General features: G+C 50.2%; 1 protein-coding gene across 3 annotated transcripts in view; it reads left to right on the forward strand.

Moving 5' to 3' along the window:
- ERF (ETS2 repressor factor) overlaps positions 1-20050 on the forward strand; it is a 38965-nt gene extending 18915 nt beyond the window's left edge. The window contains exons 1-4 of one of the 3 annotated variants that reach the window (XM_072979865.2): positions 2474-2629; positions 11542-11776; positions 14826-14941; positions 17000-20050. In XM_072979865.2, the coding sequence (XP_072835966.2) occupies positions 2518-2629; positions 11542-11776; positions 14826-14941; positions 17000-18219 (1683 nt within the window). In that variant the 5' untranslated portion in view covers positions 2474-2517 and the 3' untranslated portion in view covers positions 18220-20050. Of the gene's footprint in view, positions 1-2473; positions 2630-9400; positions 11418-11541; positions 11777-14825; positions 14942-16999 lie in introns of those variants that run through there. The other 2 variants (XM_072979867.2, XM_078380328.1) reach the window with 2 other exon arrangements.
- The last annotated feature ends 1826 nt before the right edge of the window (positions 20051-21876 follow it).

A 21876-nucleotide genomic window follows, 5' to 3' on the forward strand; every position in this document is an offset into this window, starting at 1 on the left:
CTAGAAGAGAAATATTTTAGTTCTTCCAGGTGTTGGTGTTTGCTACCTGTTTTTAATTTTTTTCCCCAAAGAAAGGCAATTGAGTAATTTCAGGAAGATACTATGGTGCTTTAAACAGCACCTCGAAAAATAAAGACACAGAAATACAAAGACCCCCTGCTTGATCAGACTAAAGATCCATTTGAACTGCAATACACATTTGTTTGAGACTAAAGCGAGTGAACGATGGGGCACATTTCCTAATAAACATGCACAGGAACTGTGCTGAGCATCCAGCATCCTGTTTCCAACCCTGGCCGGTCCGATGGTCCAGCACAGCCCACCAAAAGAATAGGAAGTCCTCCCTTTATTGTTGTTTCCATTTAGCAACCTTTCTCGGGCCTATGTTGATTGTGAACTGTTTAGGTATTACTACTAGAAAGCCTTTCAGAGACTTATTGTGTATTTATATAGAGAGATTGCATTATTATCCTTGCTTTCTACTAAAAATAGCACTTGAAGGCACCTAACAACACCACTTAAAACCATTTAAAATAGCTCACACTTTCTAGCACGATACTGTTCTTGCGGGATGGCTCCAGTCCTGGCTATCCCCACATTTTGGGTCCCGCAAGTTGTTGTTGTTATGTGCTGACATGTCGCCTCCAACTTATGGCTATCCTATATATGAGTCATCTCTGCAGAATCTCCCATCTTCAACTGCCCGGCTCAGTTCTTTTCAACTCAGGCCTGTGGCTTCCTTGAGAGAGTCGGTCCATCTCATATTTGGTCTTCCTCTCTTCCTGCTGCCTTCTGCCTTTCCCAGCGTAATTGTCTTTTCTAATTTTCAACATTTTTGCCTCCTCAAATAGTTCAGGTCAGGTCCTAAAGTATGGGCTGTTTTAAATAGTTTTAATATTTTTCACACACACACACACACACACACACACACACACACATATGGAAGTCAGAATATGAGAGTCATCAGAAAATAATTAAATAAAAGATGCTTCCCATCAAAGGGCAGCACACACACATATACAGTATATATATACAGTATATATACAGTATATATATACACACATATATATACATATACATACATATATATCTATATATCTATATACACACACACACACTATATATATATATATATATATACACACACTATATATATATATATATATATATATATATATATATATATATATATATATATATATATATATATATATATATATATATATATATATATATATATATATATATATATATATATATATATATATATATATATATATATATATATATATATATATATATTGCTGAGTTTTTTTTTCCCCTGTGCTTTCTTTTTGTCTCCTGAGCACATGGCCTGGGGGTGGGGCCTAGGGGTGGGACTTCCTCCTTTAAAAGAGTGTGTTCCAGGACCCTGGACCCTTTTACCTAGGAAGCTGGGCTGAGGGCGAAGGCCAGGTCTGTTTGCATGGATGCCTTGCTGAGTTTTTTTTTTTCTCAAATTTTATATCTGGCCTTAATATGGTAAATAGGAAAGCCAATGAGATTTGCATAAGCCATGTAGTCAGGAAAGTTTTAAGGATCAGATCATATTTTTGCACTATTAAAGAGCAGGCCGGGTAGGTGGGGCTCGTCAGCCATGGAAGGCAGCCCATCTAGGAGAAGGAAAACTCCAATTTCAAACCTCCACTGCCTTGTGGCTATATCCACTCATGGAAAAGGCTTCAGGAGTTAACCTCGAGGCAAAATCCGGAGCTGGAGTCCCGAAGGCAGCATGTGTCGTTCTGCCAACTCCTGCGACATTGCTGGAACCAGTTGTATTGGCTCTTGCCTTTCCATTGGACCATTTCAGCAATGTGGAGAGGGGGGATCTGCTGCTTGGGTAACAGCCTATCCTCCATATTACCTTACCCGGGCTTCATGCTCTGGAGAGGACACTCCTCGATTCAGAGTATGTTACCATAGTCTCTCGAGACTGAAGGATGCCTATGCATATATATATATATATATATATATACACACACACACACACTATATATATATACACACACACACACACACACACACATATATATATATATATACATACATACGTATGTATGTATGTATGTATGTATGTATGTGAGTTGCAGAATGCAGCTTTCCCTGACGCAAGATGATGGTGGGAAGAAGATGATGGGAAGCATCTTTTATTTATTTATTTTCTGATGACTCTCCAGGTGTATAGATAATATTTCTGGGCTTCTTCTGCTGGAATCTAAAGACCTACTATGCCTTGTGTACCTGGTAGGAGGGCACCCTCCCCACACACTCCACCCGCCCCATCGCACAACTTTCATCCCAACCCAGGCGCTCGCCAGCATTTCGCGCGGCGCCTTTAAGCGCCCCCCCCCGGTCCCCCTCTCTGAGCTCTTGTGGGCGGAGCCCCCGGGAAGGCTGGGGCGGAGGGGCGGGCTCAGCGTGTCCATAGCGACGCGGCGGTGACGTCCGATCGGGGGGGCGTGGGCGTCCCGGCTCCATATGAGGCCGAGGGGGGGGAGGCGAGGGGGGCCAGAGCCGGAGACCGACCCGGCGGCGGCGGCGGCGGCTGGTGGCGGCGCGCGAGGAGCCATGAAGACCCCGGCGGACGCAGGTGGGGACTGCGGGGGGGGACCGAGGTTGAGTGCTTGGCGGGGGGGGCGGCGAGGTGGCAGAGGACTAGCTGGAGAAGAAGAAAAGGGGGGGGTCTCAGGATTACGACAAGGACACCGACACGTGGGCTGGAAAGTTGGAAGGGATGCCAGAAACTTTCTCTCCATGGCGGGGTTGGGGGGGGCAGGATCCTGAGTGCATTCAGATTCCACCCCAAACCCCCCCCCGCGGGAAAAGGGGTTCTTGGGAAACTGACTGGGACAAACTGTAGGGAAATGGTTGCGGGGGGGGGAGAGAAAGGGAGAAAAGCCACAACCTATTCGGTGCTGAATGCAAAAGGGCCGGCAGCAAGGAAAGAGAGAGAGAAGAGCCGGGGGGGGGTCAGGAAAGGGGGGGGTGTCCATCGCAGGATCTGGGCCTTCGGCGTGGCCGGAGGGGGGGGGGAAGAGAGGGGAGAGAGAGATCATCCGCCTCGGGGTTTCGGTTCTCCCAAGTCTTGTTTCTTGGGGGAAAACTACAATGGAGGTTTCCTGCAGGGAAGGGAAAGAGGGAGTGGGGGGGTGGGGATTCGCCTTGCAAGCAAGGGGGGGCGGGTTCGCCGACCGCCCCCCCCCCCCGGTCCTCCCGTCCATCCCTGGCCAGCTCTAATGGAGGCTACTTAGCTCTGATTTCCTGCCCGTAAAGCCTCCTCTTGGGGGAGATCCGGCGCAGGCGGCGGGCAGGCGGGCGAGGGAGCGCAAGATGCAGCCCCCCCTCCTCCTCTCTCTCGCCTCCGCCGGAGTTTGCAAGCGGCGTCTTGGTTGGGGGGGGGGGAGAACCTGTTGCATTTCCCTGCTCGGGTCTTGCGTGGGACTTTTGCTGGCCTTAGGACGGCGGCGCTGGGCGCTGGAAGTCCCTAGTTTTCTTTTCCCCCCCCCCCCCCGCATCCACATTTTCCAACGGGGGGGAGAAGAAGAGCTGAGTTCTGGGGGTGGCTTTTGGGCGGGGGGGATTTTTTGCTAAAGCAGGAGGGTCCGCCCCCCCCCCGGTGCCCCCGCAGGGCTTCTCCTTCCACCCCCGTCCGATTGTTCTGCAAAGGCTGGAGAATAAATTGGGGGGGGTTTGATTCAAATGGAGCGGGCCCTGATTTTTGTGAAAGTGGAGGGAGGCCGTGGCCCCCGTGGGGGGGGCTTCCCTCCCCTTCCCCTTGGGGGGGCGTTTAAAAAAAAACACGGGATCGGCGTGGGTGGGGAACGAATTCGGAGAAAGTGAACCCAGATTTTGGCGCCGGGGGGGGGCCGCACACTGATGTTGTTCTATAGAGGCGTTGCAAGGGGGGGGGCCCTGAGCGCCACGTTGCTCCTGCACGCAACAAGGCTTGGGTATCCATAAGGGGAGTGGGGGGGCTCTCTTTGGGGAGCTCGCCGCCTCTTCCCCCCCCCCGTGGATCCATGCAAGAAGGGGGGGCTGTACCCCAGACCCACGTCCTTCCTCGCATCTGCTCCCAGTTTTTCGCCTTGGAAACGCTCAAAAAGTGACTCACGAAACACAGATGAGACGAGTGGGTTTGAGCGCTGGGGTGTGTGTGCGTGTGTGTGTGTGTGTTTGCTTCCCCGGTTACCGGGGGGGGGGAGGAAAGAAAGTAACGTACGTTCTTTATGTCTTCTCATCGTTTCCCCCCCCCAGGCCCTTTCTAAGAATGTGTCGAGTGGGTGGAAGCCGGTGGCTGCTGTGTTTTGTGTGCGCGTATGTGTGTGTCTGTGTGTGCACGGGGGGGGGGGAGAGAAAGAATGGAGAAAAAGTTGCAGCGCGTTCCAAACTGGAAACGCGGCGTTCGAAAAAGGAACTTTTTGTTTCCGACCAACAACGTGGTGTTAAGGTGGCGCTGGCGGCGATCGCCCCTAGAGGCACGCGCGGACGATCGGGGGGGGGGGGGGAGAGAAAGGAAGTCTCTCGCCCGGGACCCTCTCCCCACTTCTTGCAACGAGGAGACCTGTTTGCCAGATAGCCAGGTTTATGGAGACCTGGACCCCGAGGGGGGGAAAAAAAGGAGATTTCACTCTCTGGACTGCTTTCTTTCACGATCCTCCTTAAATCTAGTCCCGATCTTGTCTTGGCTGGGGGGGGGGGGGAAGAGAGGTTAATCTCCAACCTTAAAACACTGGACTTCAACCTCCTTTAAAAGGGAGGGGGTGCTTGCCCCCCCCCCACCGCTTCTCTTTTTCACCAAAATCGAGCAAAGTAACTTATTTTCGAATCCTGCTTTGATTCATTTTTTCCCCCCTGGAAAGTGGGGAGAGAGTGGCTGAGCCTCTTTTTTTGCTGGGTGGGAGTTTTGCTTGTGTGTGTATGTTTCTTGAAGGGGGGGTCACCTAAACTGGACTGTTGCTGTGTGTTCGGTGCTTTTGGAAAAAAAAATAGGGTTGGGAGCCCCTTCTTCCAAGGCAGGTATTTGGGGGTTTTTGGTGGACTTTGCTCTTGAGTATATAAAGGGGGAGGGAGCCGGAAAGAGACAAAGCTGAGTTTGCATTAAGAGGCGGAGAAGCATAACTCCCAAAGTTGGGGGGCTAAATAGGGAGCAGTTCCTTTTGTAATTATTATTATATATATTTTTTTGCAAAAGCCTGGGGAGGGGCCAGATTCTTTCCTCTCTTCACCCCCCCCCCCTCTTTCCTCTCTCTCTCACTCTCTGGTTTTGTTCAGACCTTCCATACCATCCCCCCCTGGCGCCACCCTCCCCCCCCTCCCTTCCCAGCCTGATTGTCTGTCTCCTGGAATCTCGCATCTTTTTTTTTTTAAGTAGCTCTTTGCTTCTGTTCAGACTTGTCTTTCCCCTCGCACTCCCTATTTGCAATAGTCAAGCCACCGCAAACTCTTCTTCCTCCCCCCCCTCCCACCCTTTCCTTAAACTCTGGGAAAGTTCTTTTCTTTGGGCGTCCGTTAAAAAACAAATTTTAAAAAAAAACCCTTAATAATAATTCCTGGGCCTCACCCAAACTGCTAGCAAAATAAAATCTTGCAGCAGTTCTAGGCCCCCCCCCCTTTTTTTTTTGGAATCTCCCGTAGACATGCGGTACTTATCCAGATCCACACTTGATTTTTTCCTAAGTCTTAAACATTTTTTTAAAAATTGTTTTTAAAATACAATCCCCAGTTTCTATATGTGGTAATAGGGGTGTGTGTGTGTGAGAGTTGTGTAGCCGATTTCTTTTTTCTTGCTCACCCCTCGCTGGCATCCCGCTTTCCGACTGCCTCTGATGTGGCTTCTAGCTTTGGAGGCGCATGGACCCCCCCCCTTCTTTACCCCCCCTCCTCACTTTGCTTGCTAAAACCCAGAGAATGGTGTACTTTGTGCATGTGGCTTTAAGAAGCTGTTGGCATTGGGGAGTGATGTAATATTAAGGGTGGTTTTTTTTTTCCCTGTTTTTTTTCCCCCTGAAGCTGGGATTGAATTCCAGCCCTTTTAGCTTCTGGCTCGGGGGATTAGTCACAGGGGTGGTGTGGTTTGGAGTGTGTAAAAGGGGGGGGTAATTTAAAGAGATACCAACTTAATTTCTAGTGTTCTTCGCATCCCAGCCCCCTCCCACCCCTCTGTTTTTTTTTTCCTTCTTCTTCTGTCTTCCAGGAAATCCCTCAGCAAATACAGCTCCTTCTCCAAAATAGACCAAAGGGGGGGGGTGGAGGGAAGGAGGGTTTGGTGGAGCTAGCCTTGAGTTAGTAACCTAGACAAAAGGCGGTAAAGTGTGTTAAGATGGAGTCCCCTTTCAGCTGAGCTTTGAAATTTAAAAAAAAAATTACTAAAGTCTGGCAAGGAGGAGCAGTTTTCAGCTCCCAGACGCATGCACACACACACACGTACATATATACACACACTCTCTTAGGAAGCAGTGGAAAATACGAAGGGGGGGGCGTGGAGGACCGGGTTTGGCTGCAAAGAAAGTTGCAAGGCAGAGCTGGACTTTGCAAACACTCCGCGCATTGTATGTGTGGCGCTTTGCCTCTCGCGGAAGCATGGCCCCTTATTACTCTCCGTCCCTCTGTGGGGGCATGCTGTGAGAGTGGGAGGTATTTCTCTCTCTCTCTCCACCCCCCCCCCCCCACAACTGATCCTGGGATAGAATTGTGCTTGTTCCCACCGTGGGTGGGTGGGTGGCATGGATCTCTGGCGCGAAGGCACGTGGATTCTTGTTCGAAGACGACTGTGGATTGTAGGGCGCCAGGGTGGGGGGGGTGGGAAAGAGAAAATCCATTTGTGTGGATGCCTTCTTGGTGGGGCATCTGGGACCCATAAAAGACGGGGTGGGAGGATGGGGAAGATCAGATCACACACACAAGTATTCCCCCCCCCTTGGAACGCGTGGAAAGGATATGGCTTCGGGGTGCGTGGGTGGTACAGACCCGTCTTGTGTGGTATAGGGTGGCTGGTGTGTCTCGTCTTCTCTTCCCTCTCCACCCTTTGGCACGGGGCTGCTGTTGGTTCATGCCAGGCCTGGGGGCCATGCCAGCCGACAGACGGTGGTTTTTACCACCTCCCTCCCCGGGGCTGGCAAGTGAAATGGCTTAGTTGACTGGAGACATGGTGGCAACAGCATTTTTTTTTTTTAGGGTGGGTGGTTGGAGGGGTTGGAAGCAGTAGCCGAGTCTGGGATACGGCTAGTGAACTGTCTGCCTCTCTTCCTCCCTGGATGAGGGGGAGAGATCGTGAGGTTGAGTGGGGGGAGAAACACGGTAGGTTCTCCGTGCCCCCTGGAAGCAAAGGTAATCCAGTTGGCGATGCACCGTGTTATTCTGTAGAGACAGAGAAAATAAAAAGAGGATTTCGGCCACGAGAGAAGCTACATCTCAGGATTCCTGGTTTCTAAGACATGGGTTTAAATTGCGAGAGAGAGAGCAGAAGTTGTGTGTATGTGGCTAACTTTTCATTTTTTAAAAAATGTAACATCTGCTACCTGAATCAAGCCCCTTTACTGGAAGATTAACTCACTGTGTTAAACTGATCAGTGAGAGGACAAAAGAGCTGGAATATTGGGGGTGGGTGTTGGTGGGTATTGATAAGAGGATTGTGCCTTTGAGGGATGGAGCAATGGGGTGGGACCAAATACTTCCTTCCTTCCTTCCTTCCTTCCACTTCCTCCTTCCTTCCTACGCCTGACAGAAGAGCAAGGACGTATGTACCTAGTGCCTTATACTGGGACAGTGTCAGTGGGTGAGAGTCTAAAATGCTGTATAGCTCTGGGTGGAGTGGGGGGGGTGTCAGATCATAGCTGCAATACATACCACCACCACCCCTCTATTGGCTTGCATCCTTCACTAGCAGTGGAATGGGTTTTGCAGCTGACCCTGTTATGAAATACATCCCATCAATTTGGTATCCAGTCAACATTCTTATGCGGGAGGGGTTTGAGCGGTAATCCTGCTTTTCACTTTCCTTCCTCCCCCTTCTTCTACAACAAGGCTTGTTGTGGTGTTGTAGAGCTTTGTTATCCCACCTGGCATTGAGTCTGGTCTGGTCCAACCCTAGGGTAGCATCTCTGAGTGCTGGTCGGTACCCGGCGGACCTCCCATTTAATCAGCTGTGATTGAGAATTCTTATAACGCCCAAAACTTGACATTTATCCACCTTTGATCCTATTTCACAGCCACACATCCTTAAGAAGAAGACACTGAGTTATGGGAAGCCGAGGGTTCCTAGCTGTGCAAAACAGCAGTCTTTTGACTTGGAAGGTTATACAGAGATGCTCCGGGGTGTACATGTAAAAGGGGGGGGAATGCCCTGATTGTAATCATCATGTGAGTGTTGGAATAATTGCTCCCTCTTCTGAACCCAGGGTGTGTGTGCGTGCACGCGCTTTCCTCTTTCTCTGTTATACCCGGGGAGAACTCCACTGGGGTAGGGGTTGGAGAATACACCCAGCGTATCTGGTAGCACCAGCCAGAGAACAGTAGCCCATTCAGCACACTGTGTTTGGATCTCGGCAGGCGGCTGATGTCACAGCTCTCCCCCCCCCCCCGTTTCCCCCACCGCCTTGCTAATTAGCGAGAACAGGCCTGTGTGTGTGTAAGTGGGGCTGACTCAGATGCTGCAGCCCGGGGGAGGAGTGGGAGCAAGGCGTGCTTGTTTCTCTCCTGCCCCCCCGCCCCAACTGGGAGATGGGATGAATCCATCCAGTCTGGTGCAGATGGGGCAGAACTGGAACATGGATCAGGCCCAAAAAAATATATGAAAACCTAAAGAAAAAGAAATGGGGCATGTGGGGGAAGCATGGGGGGGGTCTTTTGTTTTTCCTACCCTTCCTCTCCCCCTCCCAAAAAAAGTGGCACCTGGTTTGAAGAAGCTTCTACGTCCCCCGTTCCCTAAGAGAGGGCCTTAGATACTCATGCATGATGCATACTGGATAGTTACTCACTCCGAGTCTCTCCCTGCTCTTGTGCAAAGCGCTTCGAAAGGAGGCTGGCTTCCCCTAGAACTTCACATTGCCCCCCCTTGTGGAACGGAGATGTGGCTGACGCTGGAGAACAAGGAGAGTGTGGTAGTTGTTGCTCATGCCGGGGGGGGGGTCCCGTGCGAGCATCCGATCGGCGGTCAAGTTTCTGTGCCACCGAACGGGGCCTCCTCGGACGGCCTGGGTCCCCGCCGCTTAACGGGGTGCCTGGGGCTGCCTCTTGGGGGGGCTGCCCAGTTCATGCTGTCTCTTCTCTCTTCCTCCAGTTTATTTTTAGCTTCTGTCTCCCTTGCTGTTGCCCGTTGCCTGGAGACTGGTACTTCGTGTGTGGGGTGGGTGGGTAGGGTGGTTTCTGTTTGTAAAGGGCCTGCAGTGCCAGGGGAGCGAAGCAGAGGGAACGATGCTCGGGTTCCCTTGCGTTGGGGTGCACAACTCTTGGCCGGCTGGGGTACACACACCTCAGGCCTCTCCCCTCACCTGTTAGCAAATTCTTAGCTGTGGGTAGTGTAATATGGGTCTTGACTCGGAGAAACAACCCCCCCCCCCATGGTTGGCATGTGTGTGGGGCTGGCTGCTAGCCCTCCCACCCCTGTTTGTAGATGACATCACCATCCTAATGGCTCGGTCTCTGCCGATGCCCTTGAGCCGGCGCCCGCATCCCCAGCCTCCATTACAGAGCCCTGAATTATTGATGGGCTCAGAGCGCCTGGGGTTTGGGAAATGGGAAACCACAGCCCCCCTCCCTCACCTCCCTTCCCCCCCCCCCCGGCAAAGCTCAGACATCCCCCCCCCACAAGGCATTGGGTATAGGCTCAGCAGTTTTAGAGAAAGAGATATAAAAGTGTATTGGGAGAAAAGAAGAGGGGAGGGGGAGAAGAACCTGCGTAAATGGTGCTGAGAAAGGTCCTCCTAAATTAGCGCTCTCTTGACTTTCTCAGGGACATTGTGGTTTGTCCCGTGCTATAATTACTGGCCTGCTTCACAGGGCTGTTGTGAAGACTCCGTGGGAGAGGGGAATTTTATCTCTATACCAAAAAGGTGGGATGTATTTCTGAGGGGAGAGGGGTGTGTTTGGAGGAACAGAGGAGTCCCGTTCCATTACCAAGTTTGAAAGGGTACCGAACCCCGTTCTCGTCACTTTGGCATCCCAGACATTTTGGCTTCGCTCGGTTCAGAGGGCCACTTCGTTTGCCAGACGGAAGGAGAGGATCCCATGCCCTAAAGCGTGCTGGGAAACCATCCGTGGTCCTTATTTTCCGACTTCCTGCTTCTAAAGGCAAGGCAGAGGGGGAAAAACGGGCCCTTCACGGAGCAGAGGGGTAAAGAGGGACTTTTCGTCCCTGGCCGAAGGAGCCCATTTTTGCGTGGTATCGAGGGAGAGCGACCACCTTTGTCCGCACCTCCGTTCATCCTCAAGAGTTTTGACTTTGGGGGCTGCTGGTGGAGACTGGCATGAGTTGCCGTAGGGGTTTCTAGGGGAAGCCGTGTTTCGGGCAGACTTCTGCGTCTTTTCCCCCCTCCCCAGGAATGCTTGGGAGTCGGGCTAGGCCGCTGCCTCGTGGCTGGAAAAAAGGGCCCCTTGTCTGGAGCTGCTGACCTCAGCCACTAACCATCCCCCCACCACCACTCTGCCCAGTGAGAACATGGCACAAAGACACACACACACCCTCCGCACACATGCGCATGCTTCCAAACATGTTGATGCTTCTCCCCCCCCCCCCCCCGCTGCCATAATGGGGCTGATTCTTTCCAAGAGTTTTTGAGTTGGAGCTCTGAGCTCCTTTCTCCCCCCCCCCCCGATTTTCTCCCCCTGTGCTCCCTTCTCCTGCGTCCCCTTCCTCTGTCGTTGGAGGGTGTGTGTATGTGATGGATGTCCAGGTATGCGTCTCCTGGCCCGGACTCTTGGGTTAACTTGGGAGCGGAGTCCCAGGGCGTCAGAGGCGCTGCCAGCTCTTTACCCTGTTCCTCCAGGTAGGGAGGCTTGAGATCAAGAGGCAAACGCAGGCTGTTCCCTCCCTCCCTCCCCACCTACGCTTGGAGGAAGATCTGGACAAGACCTCGCCTGGAAGTCGCAAGGCGGCTTGGCCAGCCTCCCAGCCGCCTGGCTGCACAAGGGGAGAGGCAGCGGCGACGGCGGCAGCAGCCGGTTTCCTGTTTTCCCTCCCCTCATACATGTTGGGGAGTAAGGGGGGGGTGGAATCCACATGCCCTGCCTGGCAGTTTCTGTGTCCTGGACGGAGGTACCATTTGGGGTCTTGGGTGTTCCAGTCTGACCTTGATGTAGCCATTGAGCCTTTCTGCCATCACATACTGATAGGATGCAGGAAGTGGATGCCAGTGTGGGAAATAGCAAAGCCTTTGTTCCAAGTATGTCTTTTTCCTTTTCCAAAAAAAAGAAAAGTTTTTTCTTCTCCTCTTCCTCCTCCTCCTCCTCTCTCCGTGCTTCTGCCTTTTATCCCGAACGGGCTAACTCGGCTCTTCTCGTTGCCAGGGTTCGCCTTCCCAGACTGGGCCTACAAGCCGGAGTCCAGCCCCGGCTCGCGTCAGATCCAGCTGTGGCATTTTATCCTGGAACTGCTGCGCAAAGAGGAATACCATGATGTCATCGCCTGGCAGGGAGACTACGGGGAGTTTGTCATCAAGGATCCGGACGAGGTGGCCCGCCTCTGGGGGGTGAGGAAGTGCAAGCCTCAAATGAACTACGACAAGCTGAGCAGAGCCTTGAGGTGAGGCCTGGAGAAGCGTGCGTGGGAGAGATGGGCCGACACAGACCAGGATCTAGAAAAAGTCTTCTCCTCAGTCCATGTTCTATGTTCCCATCCCCGGCCTGCGGTAACCATGGTGTCGTTGAGTGTCCCTGCAGGATTAATGTCTGATGTAGGCTTCAGCATCCCATGGCTTTTAAAAAATTTTTGCATGTTGTTAAGTCCTTAAAGCTTTAGAAATGCGCAGATCATCTCCGTTGACATCCCAGAGGTGGGCCCGGGTGGAGAGACTGTCGGGTTTTATTTATTTATTTTATTTATTTATTTGATTTTTACCCCGCCTCTCTAGACCATGTCTACTCGGGGCGGCTTACAAAATAAAACAGAACAGTATAAAAATATATTTTAGTCTTTGATAACAGTTTGCTGTCAATTGTGTTACTGTCACCAGCTGCTTTTTCTGGACCTGCTTATGCCAAGATTTAGCTAAATGTTTTGCCCTGCTCTTCAAGAAACTGTAAACACAAACAGTGCGGTTTTTCAGACTTTGAAAGCAAAACAAATTGTAGAAAACGTTCAGCTATAGACAATTACCGTGGTGTCCCGCTTAATGAGCAATTTGTTTAACGATGAATCCGCATAGCGATTGAGTTTTTGCGATTGCAAAAGCGATTGCATAATGATGTTTTAAATGGGAAAACATCGCTTTGCGATGATCGGTAAGCTGTTTCGCTTACCGATTATCGCATAACGATGTTTTTCCAACAGCTGATCAGCGGTTCCAAAATGGCCGGCGGGTAAAGAAAATGGCTGCCCGCTGTGTTTTTGCGCCCTTTCCTCGCTTACTGGGCAGCGAAAATGGCGGCCACATGGAGGATTTCTGCATAACGGTGAGTTTTGTGCCCATAGGAACGCATTAAACGTGTTTTAATGCATTCCTATGGGCTTTTTTGCACCGCATAGCGACGAATCCACATAGCGACGATTTTTTCAGAACGGATTATCATCGCTATGCGGGGCACCACTGTATTGCATCATTTATTTTTGGTGCACAGTCTGGGATTTTTAAGGGGAGAAGGTGGTAAACACACACACACACACACACACACATGTCCCTGATCATTATGTTTTGTTGTGTTCCACTTGTTTCCCAAAGAGGCTCAGAACTCCTAGAGTGGGCGTGCTTTTTTGGGATACTGTCTCACAACAGCTTTGAAAGGTAGACCTTTTTTTAAATGTCGTAGAAATGGGGGGGTGTTTAAGAGTATGGTTTGCTGAAGGCTGTGTAATGCTTAGCTCAATGGCCCAAATAAGCATAAGGCACCATCTTTAGTCCCTACTGTTGTGCAAACAGAATCATTAAAAGACTAGATGCAGCCCACGTGCCCATTAGGATCACTTGGAGAAAAACAATCTGAAATAATCCTAGTTTCCCAGGAGCTGGAAGAGATTTTAAGAGGACATGTAATCCAGCCCCTTGCTAAACTATATCCATTCATCTTCTACCTAGTCAGCAAAGGAGACTCTGTCACCTCCTGGAGCACTCCCCTCCCCTCTCTTAATAATAAAAGAGTTGTCCAGCCACCTTAGTTGGGTTATAACATACGACAGAACATGTGGCTTCCCAAAGGAAGAGATGATGGGATTTGTAGTACAGTTGCTGGAAGATAGGCACTGTGGCTGAATGACAGAGTACATGCTTTTCAGGCTGAAGGCCTCCAGCTAGAGGTGTGCAGATTTGTGACGTTTGGACTGCGGTACCCAAAATTCCCCAGGCAGAACTTTTGAAGTTGTGATCCGGAAAGCTCGGTGATTTTAGGTATCTGGCTGTGGAGCCAGAGGTGGTTGAGTTCTGTTGCCCCTATACCTTCTTGACAGGGGCTGGATTCTGTGCTCTAGTCTATAGGATTCTTCCCAGCTTGGTGGTTGTAAGGTTATAACACGCTCAGAGTCAGTCCCTGCCTTCTCCATCCTGTAGCAGATAATGGGAAGGAATGATATCTGCTAGAAAACTCCTGCCCCACCTGTCGAGACCCTACTTGACCAGCTGGACATAAAGCGACCGGACCCTGAGGGTGACCGTGATTGCCATCCTAGTGCCTTGCACAAAGTTTGAGACCACAAGGTCTGACTTCCATCAGAGGCCAGAATTACTGATATTCTCCTAACTCGGACTTCCTTAACTGTACGGATTTCTCATGCAGTAGCTCCCACCCGTTCAGCAGCCAGTTTTTCATTATGAGAGTTCTACATATCTGGAGGAAGTCGTGTTGGCTGCTTTTACTGCTGGAGAAGAGGAAAGCATAGGAAATTGAGGGCTCGGGGCGATTTGCGCCTGCAGCCTAGTAAGTGCAGGTTACTAGCCTGCGACCACAAAAACGGTGTCTCCTCTGTTTATCTGCAGACTCCTTTTTAGGATGGTGAAAATCATCTCTGGCTGATTTCTGTCATCCCCTGAAGGAGGGGTTTCTTTCCCACAGGGTGGTTATTGACAAGCCAGGTGATATATACAGTACAGTGGTGCCCCGTATAGCGAGGTTAATCCGTTCCGGATTAACCTTCGCTATACGAAAACATCGCTGTGCGGGTAAGGAAAGCCTATTGGAACGCATTAAACTTAGTTTAATGCGTTCCAATAAGCGTCCAAACTCACCCCTCCAGCGATATTTTCGCGTCCGGCGGCCATTTTGGAGCCGCCGATCAGCTGATCGGCGGCTCCAAAATGGCCGCCGGACGCCCCAATCGTCGCAAAGCGAGTGCGGCGATTGGGGCAGATCCGTATAGTGATCCCCAAAAAGGGATCGCTATACGGATTCTTCGTTAAATGGTGCGCTCGTTAAGCGAGGCACCACTGTACTACTTTTGCAGCGATAACTGGACCCTTCTGAATAGGAATAGTTGCTGTTCAACAACCAGGCTGGAAAAGTCGACCTTTCAAAACGGTGCAAGAACCACAGGCCACCCACCACGTTTATTCAGAGCCTGAAGAGCCTCTGTAGTTGGTGTTCAATGGGGCTTATGAGTCACTGACCTTGTTCTTTCTCTTCTCTGCCTCCTCCTCCTCCTCCAGGTACTACTACAACAAGCGGATCCTGCACAAGACCAAAGGAAAACGTTTCACTTACAAGTTCAACTTTAACAAGCTGGTGCTGGTCAACTATCCTTTCATTGACATGGGCATGGCAGGTGAGTGGGAGGAACTGGAAAAGCAGATTCAGAGGTAAAGATAGATGAATGTCCAAAAGAAGGAACACACCCGAGCATCACTAATGGGGCCCAATAGCAGTCTTCAAAAAAGGACACACAGAACAATGGGCTGAAGCTAAAGGGAGCCAGATTTAGGCTGAATATCGGGCGGGGGGGAATCTGGTTGCTGTTAGAGCAGTGCAATGAGACCCATGACCTCGGGAAGTGGAGCGACGGCATGGAGTCTTTAAAGAGAAAAGTGGACCATCCTTTGTCCAATGTGCTTTGACTTGGATTCTTGCCTTGAGCCAGGGGTTGGACCCGATGGCCTTAGAGGTGCCTTCCAACTCTGTTATTCTATGATTTTCAAAATGAGAAGCAAAAAAAAAAAAGGCCCCTGCCTTTACTTAGCTTTGGACAGTGTTCACTCTGCTCTGAATGATCTTGAACATTTAGAGGTGCAGTGAAGCATCAGCTGAGATGCAAGCAGTTGCCCTACACACATCGCCTCATGCATTATGGGGGCAGTGTGATAGCGACACTTAGAGCATTGATTTCTCTTCATTAGCGCCCCTGGGATCAAATTGCTTAGTGGCTTTCAACCTTGTGAATCTCTAGATGTCATTGGAATTCAACTCCCCAGAGCTCTGGCCATTGTTGCACGCATCCAGGAATTCTGGGTGTTGTGGTTTTTAAAAACGTGGCGAGGGCCAACAGCTGAGAAGGGATGTGGCAGCCTGTTGTAGAAGTGTAATTGAAAGGGGATTGTGTTTGAGGAAGGGTAAAGAAACAGTCACGTGGGAACTATTTTTGATGATTTAAATCAAGAAAATAACTTTTTAAAAATTTAACTTGGGATTTAAGGTCAATTTTGATTTTTAAAAATGTTTGATTTTTATCCACCTTACATGGGAAAAATTGTACAAGGGCATATGCTTGGCATTTGTGATGTTCATTGCCCCATGTTTCATCTAAAAGAGCCTTGAATCATTCTTATGAAGGGAAGTACAGTGGTGCCTCGCTTAACGAGCGCACCGTATAACGATGAAATCGCATAGCGATGGGTCTCAGCGATCACAAATGCGATCGCATACCGATGGCCCCTATGGGCAAAACTCGCTTTGCAAAGATCGGTAAGCGTTTCGCTTACCGATCTTCGCAAAACGAAGCCCAACAATCAGCTGTTCGGCGGCTCCAAAATGGCCACCGGAAGCCCCGAAATGGCCGCGCGCAGCGTTTTTGCGCCCTGCCCTCACTTAACGAGGGCGCGAAAATGGCTGCCAGACCCGGGAAGCATCGCTGAACGGTGAGTTTTCGGCCCATTTGGACTTTTCTGTCCCGTTCAGCAATGTTTCGCCATAACGAAGGTTAATCCTGAACGGATTAACCTCGCTATGCGAGGCACCACTGTACGCTTCTGTATATGTTCCTAGAGGACAAAAGTCAGAGCAAGTACAGGACTTACAGTCCTGATGGCATCTGGTTAGCCATCATATGTACAGAATATTGAACTAAATGGGCTTTTGGTTTGACCTAGCATTGCTTTTCAAAATTCTTAGGACTGTATGATGCAACTGGTTACGTGTGCAATTATGAGCCTATCAGGAACTGAGGTGGTTCGGTGCACAGGTGCATCTAGTCCAGCTTTCTGTTCCCAAAGAGGTCAATCGCATGCCTATGAGAAGCTCACAACAGCTAGTATTCAGAGCCATATGATGGTCAAGGCAAAGTATGTTGCTTATAAACCACCCCATAGTGTTTAAAACTCTCTCTGGGTGGTTTACAGTTCCATTATGCAGGTAATAGATTGCCTGCCCACCCCTGCCGGCTGGTTACTCAGTTTGCCAACCTCAGAAGGATGGAAGGTAACCTTGAACCAGCTAACTGAGCCCGCGGTCGAACGCGGGTCCTGAGCAGAGTCTTCACTGCGGTCCTGCAGTTTAAACGTTGCACCACCATGCTCTATAGTAACCTTGTGAAGAAATGGTAGCACTAGATGAGCTGGGGATTTTCCCAATGCCGCCATTTTCCTAACAACTTTTTTTCCCATGCCCATAGGCGGGGCAGTGCCTCAGAGCGCTCCACCAGTGCCCTCGGGCGGCTCGCACTTCCGCTTCCCTCCCTCGACGCCATCCGACGTGCTGTCCCCCGCTGAGGATCTCCGCTCGCCCAGCGTCTTCTCCGCCGTGGCTCGCCGCTTGGCTCGCGGCTCAGTCAGCGACTGCAGTGATGGCACCTCGGCGAACTCAGAAGTGGAGGAGTCCCTGGCGGAGGAGCAGAGGCGTGGCGGAGGGGAGGCGGTCGGCTTCCGAGGCCCCTCTGTGCCGGGCCACCCCCGCTTGGCCCACGATAGCCTCTTCAGAGTTTATCCTCGCCCTCGGGTACCGGAGCCCCTCAGCCCTTTCCCCGTGTCCCCGATGGCTGGACCCGCGGCCCTCCTTCCCCCCCAGTTATCCCCAGCCCTCCCCCTCACACCCACCCACATGAACTACACCCCCTCGCCCACCCTCAGCCCCATGTATCCGAGCGGCTCCCATTTCTCCTTCAACCCCGAGGACATGAAGCGCTACCTTCAGGCCCACACCCAGAGCGTGTATAACTACCACCTCAGCCCCAGAGCCTTCCTGCACTATCCCAACATTGTCATTCCTCAGCCTCAGCGCCTCGAGAAGCCCCCTCTCCCGCCACCGCTCCCCCAGGCCGAGGAGCCCCCGACCCCCTTCAAATTCAAGCTGCAGCCGCCCCCGTTGGGGCGCCGCAACCGCGACAAGCAGCAGCCCCCCGCGGCGCCCGCCGGAGAGTCCAGCAGCGCCCTCTCCATGCCTTCTCCGTCTTCCTCGGCCTCCGCCCCGGAGCCGGCGCCACCACCGCCTCCGCTTCCCCAGATCAAGGTGGAGCCCATCTCGGAGGGGGAGTCGGAGGAAGATCTCACCGTGGAGGTGACAGACATCAGCGAAGATGACGAGGAGGTCTTCAAGATGCCCCTGGCTCCTTTGGAGAAGACCGAAGAGGAGGAAGCTCAGGCGTCGTCGGTGGCGCCCCCGGTCTCTCGGGCCGGAGAGGGTGGCAAGTGCATCCCGCTCAAGCTACGCTTCAAGCGGCGTTGGAGCGAGGACCAGCGTCTGGAAGCCGGCGCGGGGGCCGAGGAGACCGACGACAAGAAGGTGAAGGGGGAAGAAGACCCCAGCGGTTACGGGGAAGCGGTAGCGGGACGCCGGATCAGCACAGAGCTCCAGCGGGCCACGGCGGAATTGACCCTTGAGAATCGGGACTCTTAGAGCTGGGGGGGGCGCAGCTCCCCTGCCTCCGTCTCCCTTCCTGGGACAGATGGACAAATGGATGGGGCAGAGGGGGGGGGGGCTGGTTTTGCTGCCTTAACTCAGAGATGATCTTTTGGATCTTTTCATCTATTTTCCTTTCTTTCTCTTCCCCATTTATCTTGGAAATCCTGTAAATTTTATTCTCTCCTTTCTGGATGCCAGGAAAAAAAATGTAGGGGGCGGGGGGAAATATTGAACAGTTTTTACTTGTCTATATACATATATAAATATAAATATGAATATATATATAAACTCTTTGCAAGGGTGGGGGATTTCTAAAAATTAATATGCCAGTGCAACTTTTAAGTTTACCCCCTTCTTCAAAATCCTTTTAAGGTGTACAGTCCAGAGCCTTTTTAAAAAAATTAAAAACCGATAGGAGGAGTGAAATATCCTCCTGTTTTGCCTTTATAGGGGATTGTGTGGTGGTCTTACGAAAGCTACCTCCCCGGGATTTTCCTTCCCCTACCCTGCAATTGGCAAGCTTAAGCACAATACACTTTTTCATCCCCAAAACGGGTTGAAAAGATAACTTAGCCATATATTTCCATCCCCATTTCATTCGCCCATCCAAAGGACACTCCAGGAAGTGTGTTTGTGTTGGCGTGGGGGGGGGCAGTTAACCTCTCCACTGTAGGAATCACTTCTTGCCTTCTCAAATTTATAACCCATCTCGTCTGTTTTCCCCCTACTTCCCCGCCACCAAAAAAAAACCCAACACCACCAAACAAACCCACGTTGACCTGGAGGGCAGGGTAAAGTATTTTGCTGCCCTGATTTTTTTGTTTTGTTTCTGGGCAACCCTTTCCTCTGCTCCCTCCCTCCCTGCTCCATATCCTGTCATTGCGAATCTGTTTGCAAAATCCTTCGGATGGAAAGCAAGGTTGAAAAAAAATCTCTGCCCGCCCTCCTCGCACCTCCATGCCCTCCAAAGAAACTCCTTCATAATGCATTGCTTTATGTAACCAAAAAAAGAGAGAGAGAAGAAGAGAGAAATGTGGGTCTGGGTGTAGTGCAGCCCCATCAGCTTGTCCCGCTGTAGGGTTGGGGAAGGGGGGGGTGGGACTTGAAGGGGTTTCTTAAGTGCCTGTTGAAGTCATGTTTCCAAGGGAACATAAGCAGGGAGTGGGCACTCTTTCTTTCTCTCTCTCCTACCCCTACTCTGGACCCACGAAACCTATCTTTTCCTACCTCCCGAAAGAACTCGGCTACTGCTTTAGCACCTCCTTGAATAAATTCCTTCTTTCACTTCCAAAGAACAGAGTGTCTGGAGCCACCTGCCTTTCCCTCTCCCCCCCCCAAGCTTTTAAAGAGGGGGAGAGGTTGGAGATCTTTCAGGGTGATGGTGCCTTGGAAAAACAGAAAGTAGGGACCGTTCCCACCCACCCACCCCCCAAAGCATTCCCACGTATCTCCGATTTGTGCTCCAAGCCAATAAAGGCATTCCTTTTTGCCTTTCTTTTCAGCTGCTCCCCACTCAGGTCGGGAAGAGATGTTCCCGTTCTCAGCAAGGGGGGGACTTGGGGGGCGGTTGTTGTTTTTAACGTCCAGACAAAACCTCAAAAGATTAGGTTTCGGAAGGGTGCTCCTCCCCTAACGACTGGATCGAGACCATAAACTGCGGTTTGTGGAGCAAACGTAAAAGCAGGAACGTACTTGCGGGTTCTTTAGAAAAAAAAAAAACAGCCTTATTCAAATTCTTGTACATATCAAAGAAATGGGGGTGTCTCATTTTAAGAATGTAAAAAAAACAAAAGAATAACCAATAAAGGGTTTTGAGATTTCATAACTTTGGCGTCCTCTTCTTCTTTTTTTCTTGCCAAACAGCATGGCTTTTAGAAAGATCTGTCGGACGGTATTATTTTTGTCAATGTTAATATATATATAAGCCTGAAATTTTTATAAGTGGTAGAAATTCTGCATCCTGGTGATAGCACTGTTTTCACCTGTGTTTTAATTTGTCTTTTACCTTGGTTAGACCCAAGCAGTGCATTGACAGAAATCATACACACATAGACTGCTTCTGTCGCTGTAAAGCTGTATCATACCTTACACAACCCCTTTTGTTTCAAGTAGATAGAAAATTTTGACCCAGTTGATCCCACCCACAATGTTCTAAATTTGACACCCCCCTCTCTTGCCATATATATCTAAAGTTGCTTTGTGAGGATCAGTGGGGGGTTTCTCCAGTGTGTGTAGATCCTTGGTGTGATGAACTACAGCTGCCATTATCCCCAGCTAAGCATTACAGCTTTTCAAGGTGGCTTGTAGGATGATGCTCCGGGTTCCATACCATTTCCCCACCTCTATTCAGTTGTGGATGGTCTCAGCACCTCATTGTTGATTAAGTTTCAACGCAACTTTCCAGGCCTTGCATCAAGTCGTCTTAATATTCTCTGTGAGAGAGTGCAAGCAGTTGGTTGCAGAGTGAGTGGAAATGAGCAGCTGAGATCTGAAAGAAAATGATGTGGAACCTGGAACAGGCCTTTCAGGTTAAAACTTTCCAGAGATCTTTCTCATAGTTTGGAAAAATCTTGCGATACGTAGTAGTGCACGCACACCAGACCATTACTGTACTGCCTTGCCTTAAACCTTTTCAGATTGGTTGTGTTGTCTCTTATTTCTTCACTCTCCTAGATGCCCTGTTATTCCAACTGCTAAATAAATAAATAAATAACAATGAAAAGACACTTAAACAGAAACACAGATGTCGTTGGGTTTAGCTTTAGTTAAATATAACTCGGAACCTCGTGAATGGTCTGGTGGTAAACTGAGGGAGAAGCCAGATGATAAATCAAACCTATACTTCGAACAAGGCCAAATGGGTCATTCTTTGTCAAGCTTCGAAGAGAAAGTTATTCTGCTTTTTCTTGCCGTTGGTGGGTTGGTTGCACTTTTAAGCGTCGGGAGAGGATTGGTGGAATTGGAATTTATAATTTGTTTTGCTCCATTCCGTTTAGAAGATGACCCGATAGTAAACTGCAGATAGGAGCTATCCTTTGCTCTTGATGGATGTGCCACCATTAAGGAGTGATCGACTTAATATTGTGCCTGCCAGCCAGAAAGACCGGTTTGTGCTGAAAGACAGGGCTTGTCTTCCACTGTTTCCTGGGGCAGGCTTTACCTTTGAAGGCTGTAAATGTTTTAGCACATTGGCTTGCCTATAGGAGAGAGCGAGCAGATTTAGCACTCAAAAAAGGAGCACACCAAGATTTGCCCCCCTCACCCTCTTGCATGGCTTTCCTCTACCAATATTCTGTAGATCGTCTAGCAATATTCTGAAGAATACGTCTCTTATCAACCACAGTTGGGGATTAGCCAGTCGTAATGGGCCATGGCCATTACTTGGTGTCATTCAGCCCAGCTGCAAGACTAATTTAGGGAAGGCTGATGTAGATCAGACCTGGGCAAAGTGCGGCCCGAGGCCACATACGGCCTGCGAGCCACTCCCGTCCGGCCTGCGGACAGTTTTGAACATCAAAACCATTTATAGCTTTTTGTGTAAAGTTGATCAGTTGCTTATCTTTAACACCACAAAAAACCTCTTTAGTGTTTGTGAAGATTAACAAGTTTAAAATAAAAACAATCATGACATCACTGTTTCATTTTAGTTTT

This window comes from Pogona vitticeps, chromosome 9 (assembly GCF_051106095.1).
Source record: "Pogona vitticeps strain Pit_001003342236 chromosome 9, PviZW2.1, whole genome shotgun sequence".
In the NCBI taxonomy this organism is placed as follows: Eukaryota; Metazoa; Chordata; class Lepidosauria; order Squamata; family Agamidae; genus Pogona; species Pogona vitticeps.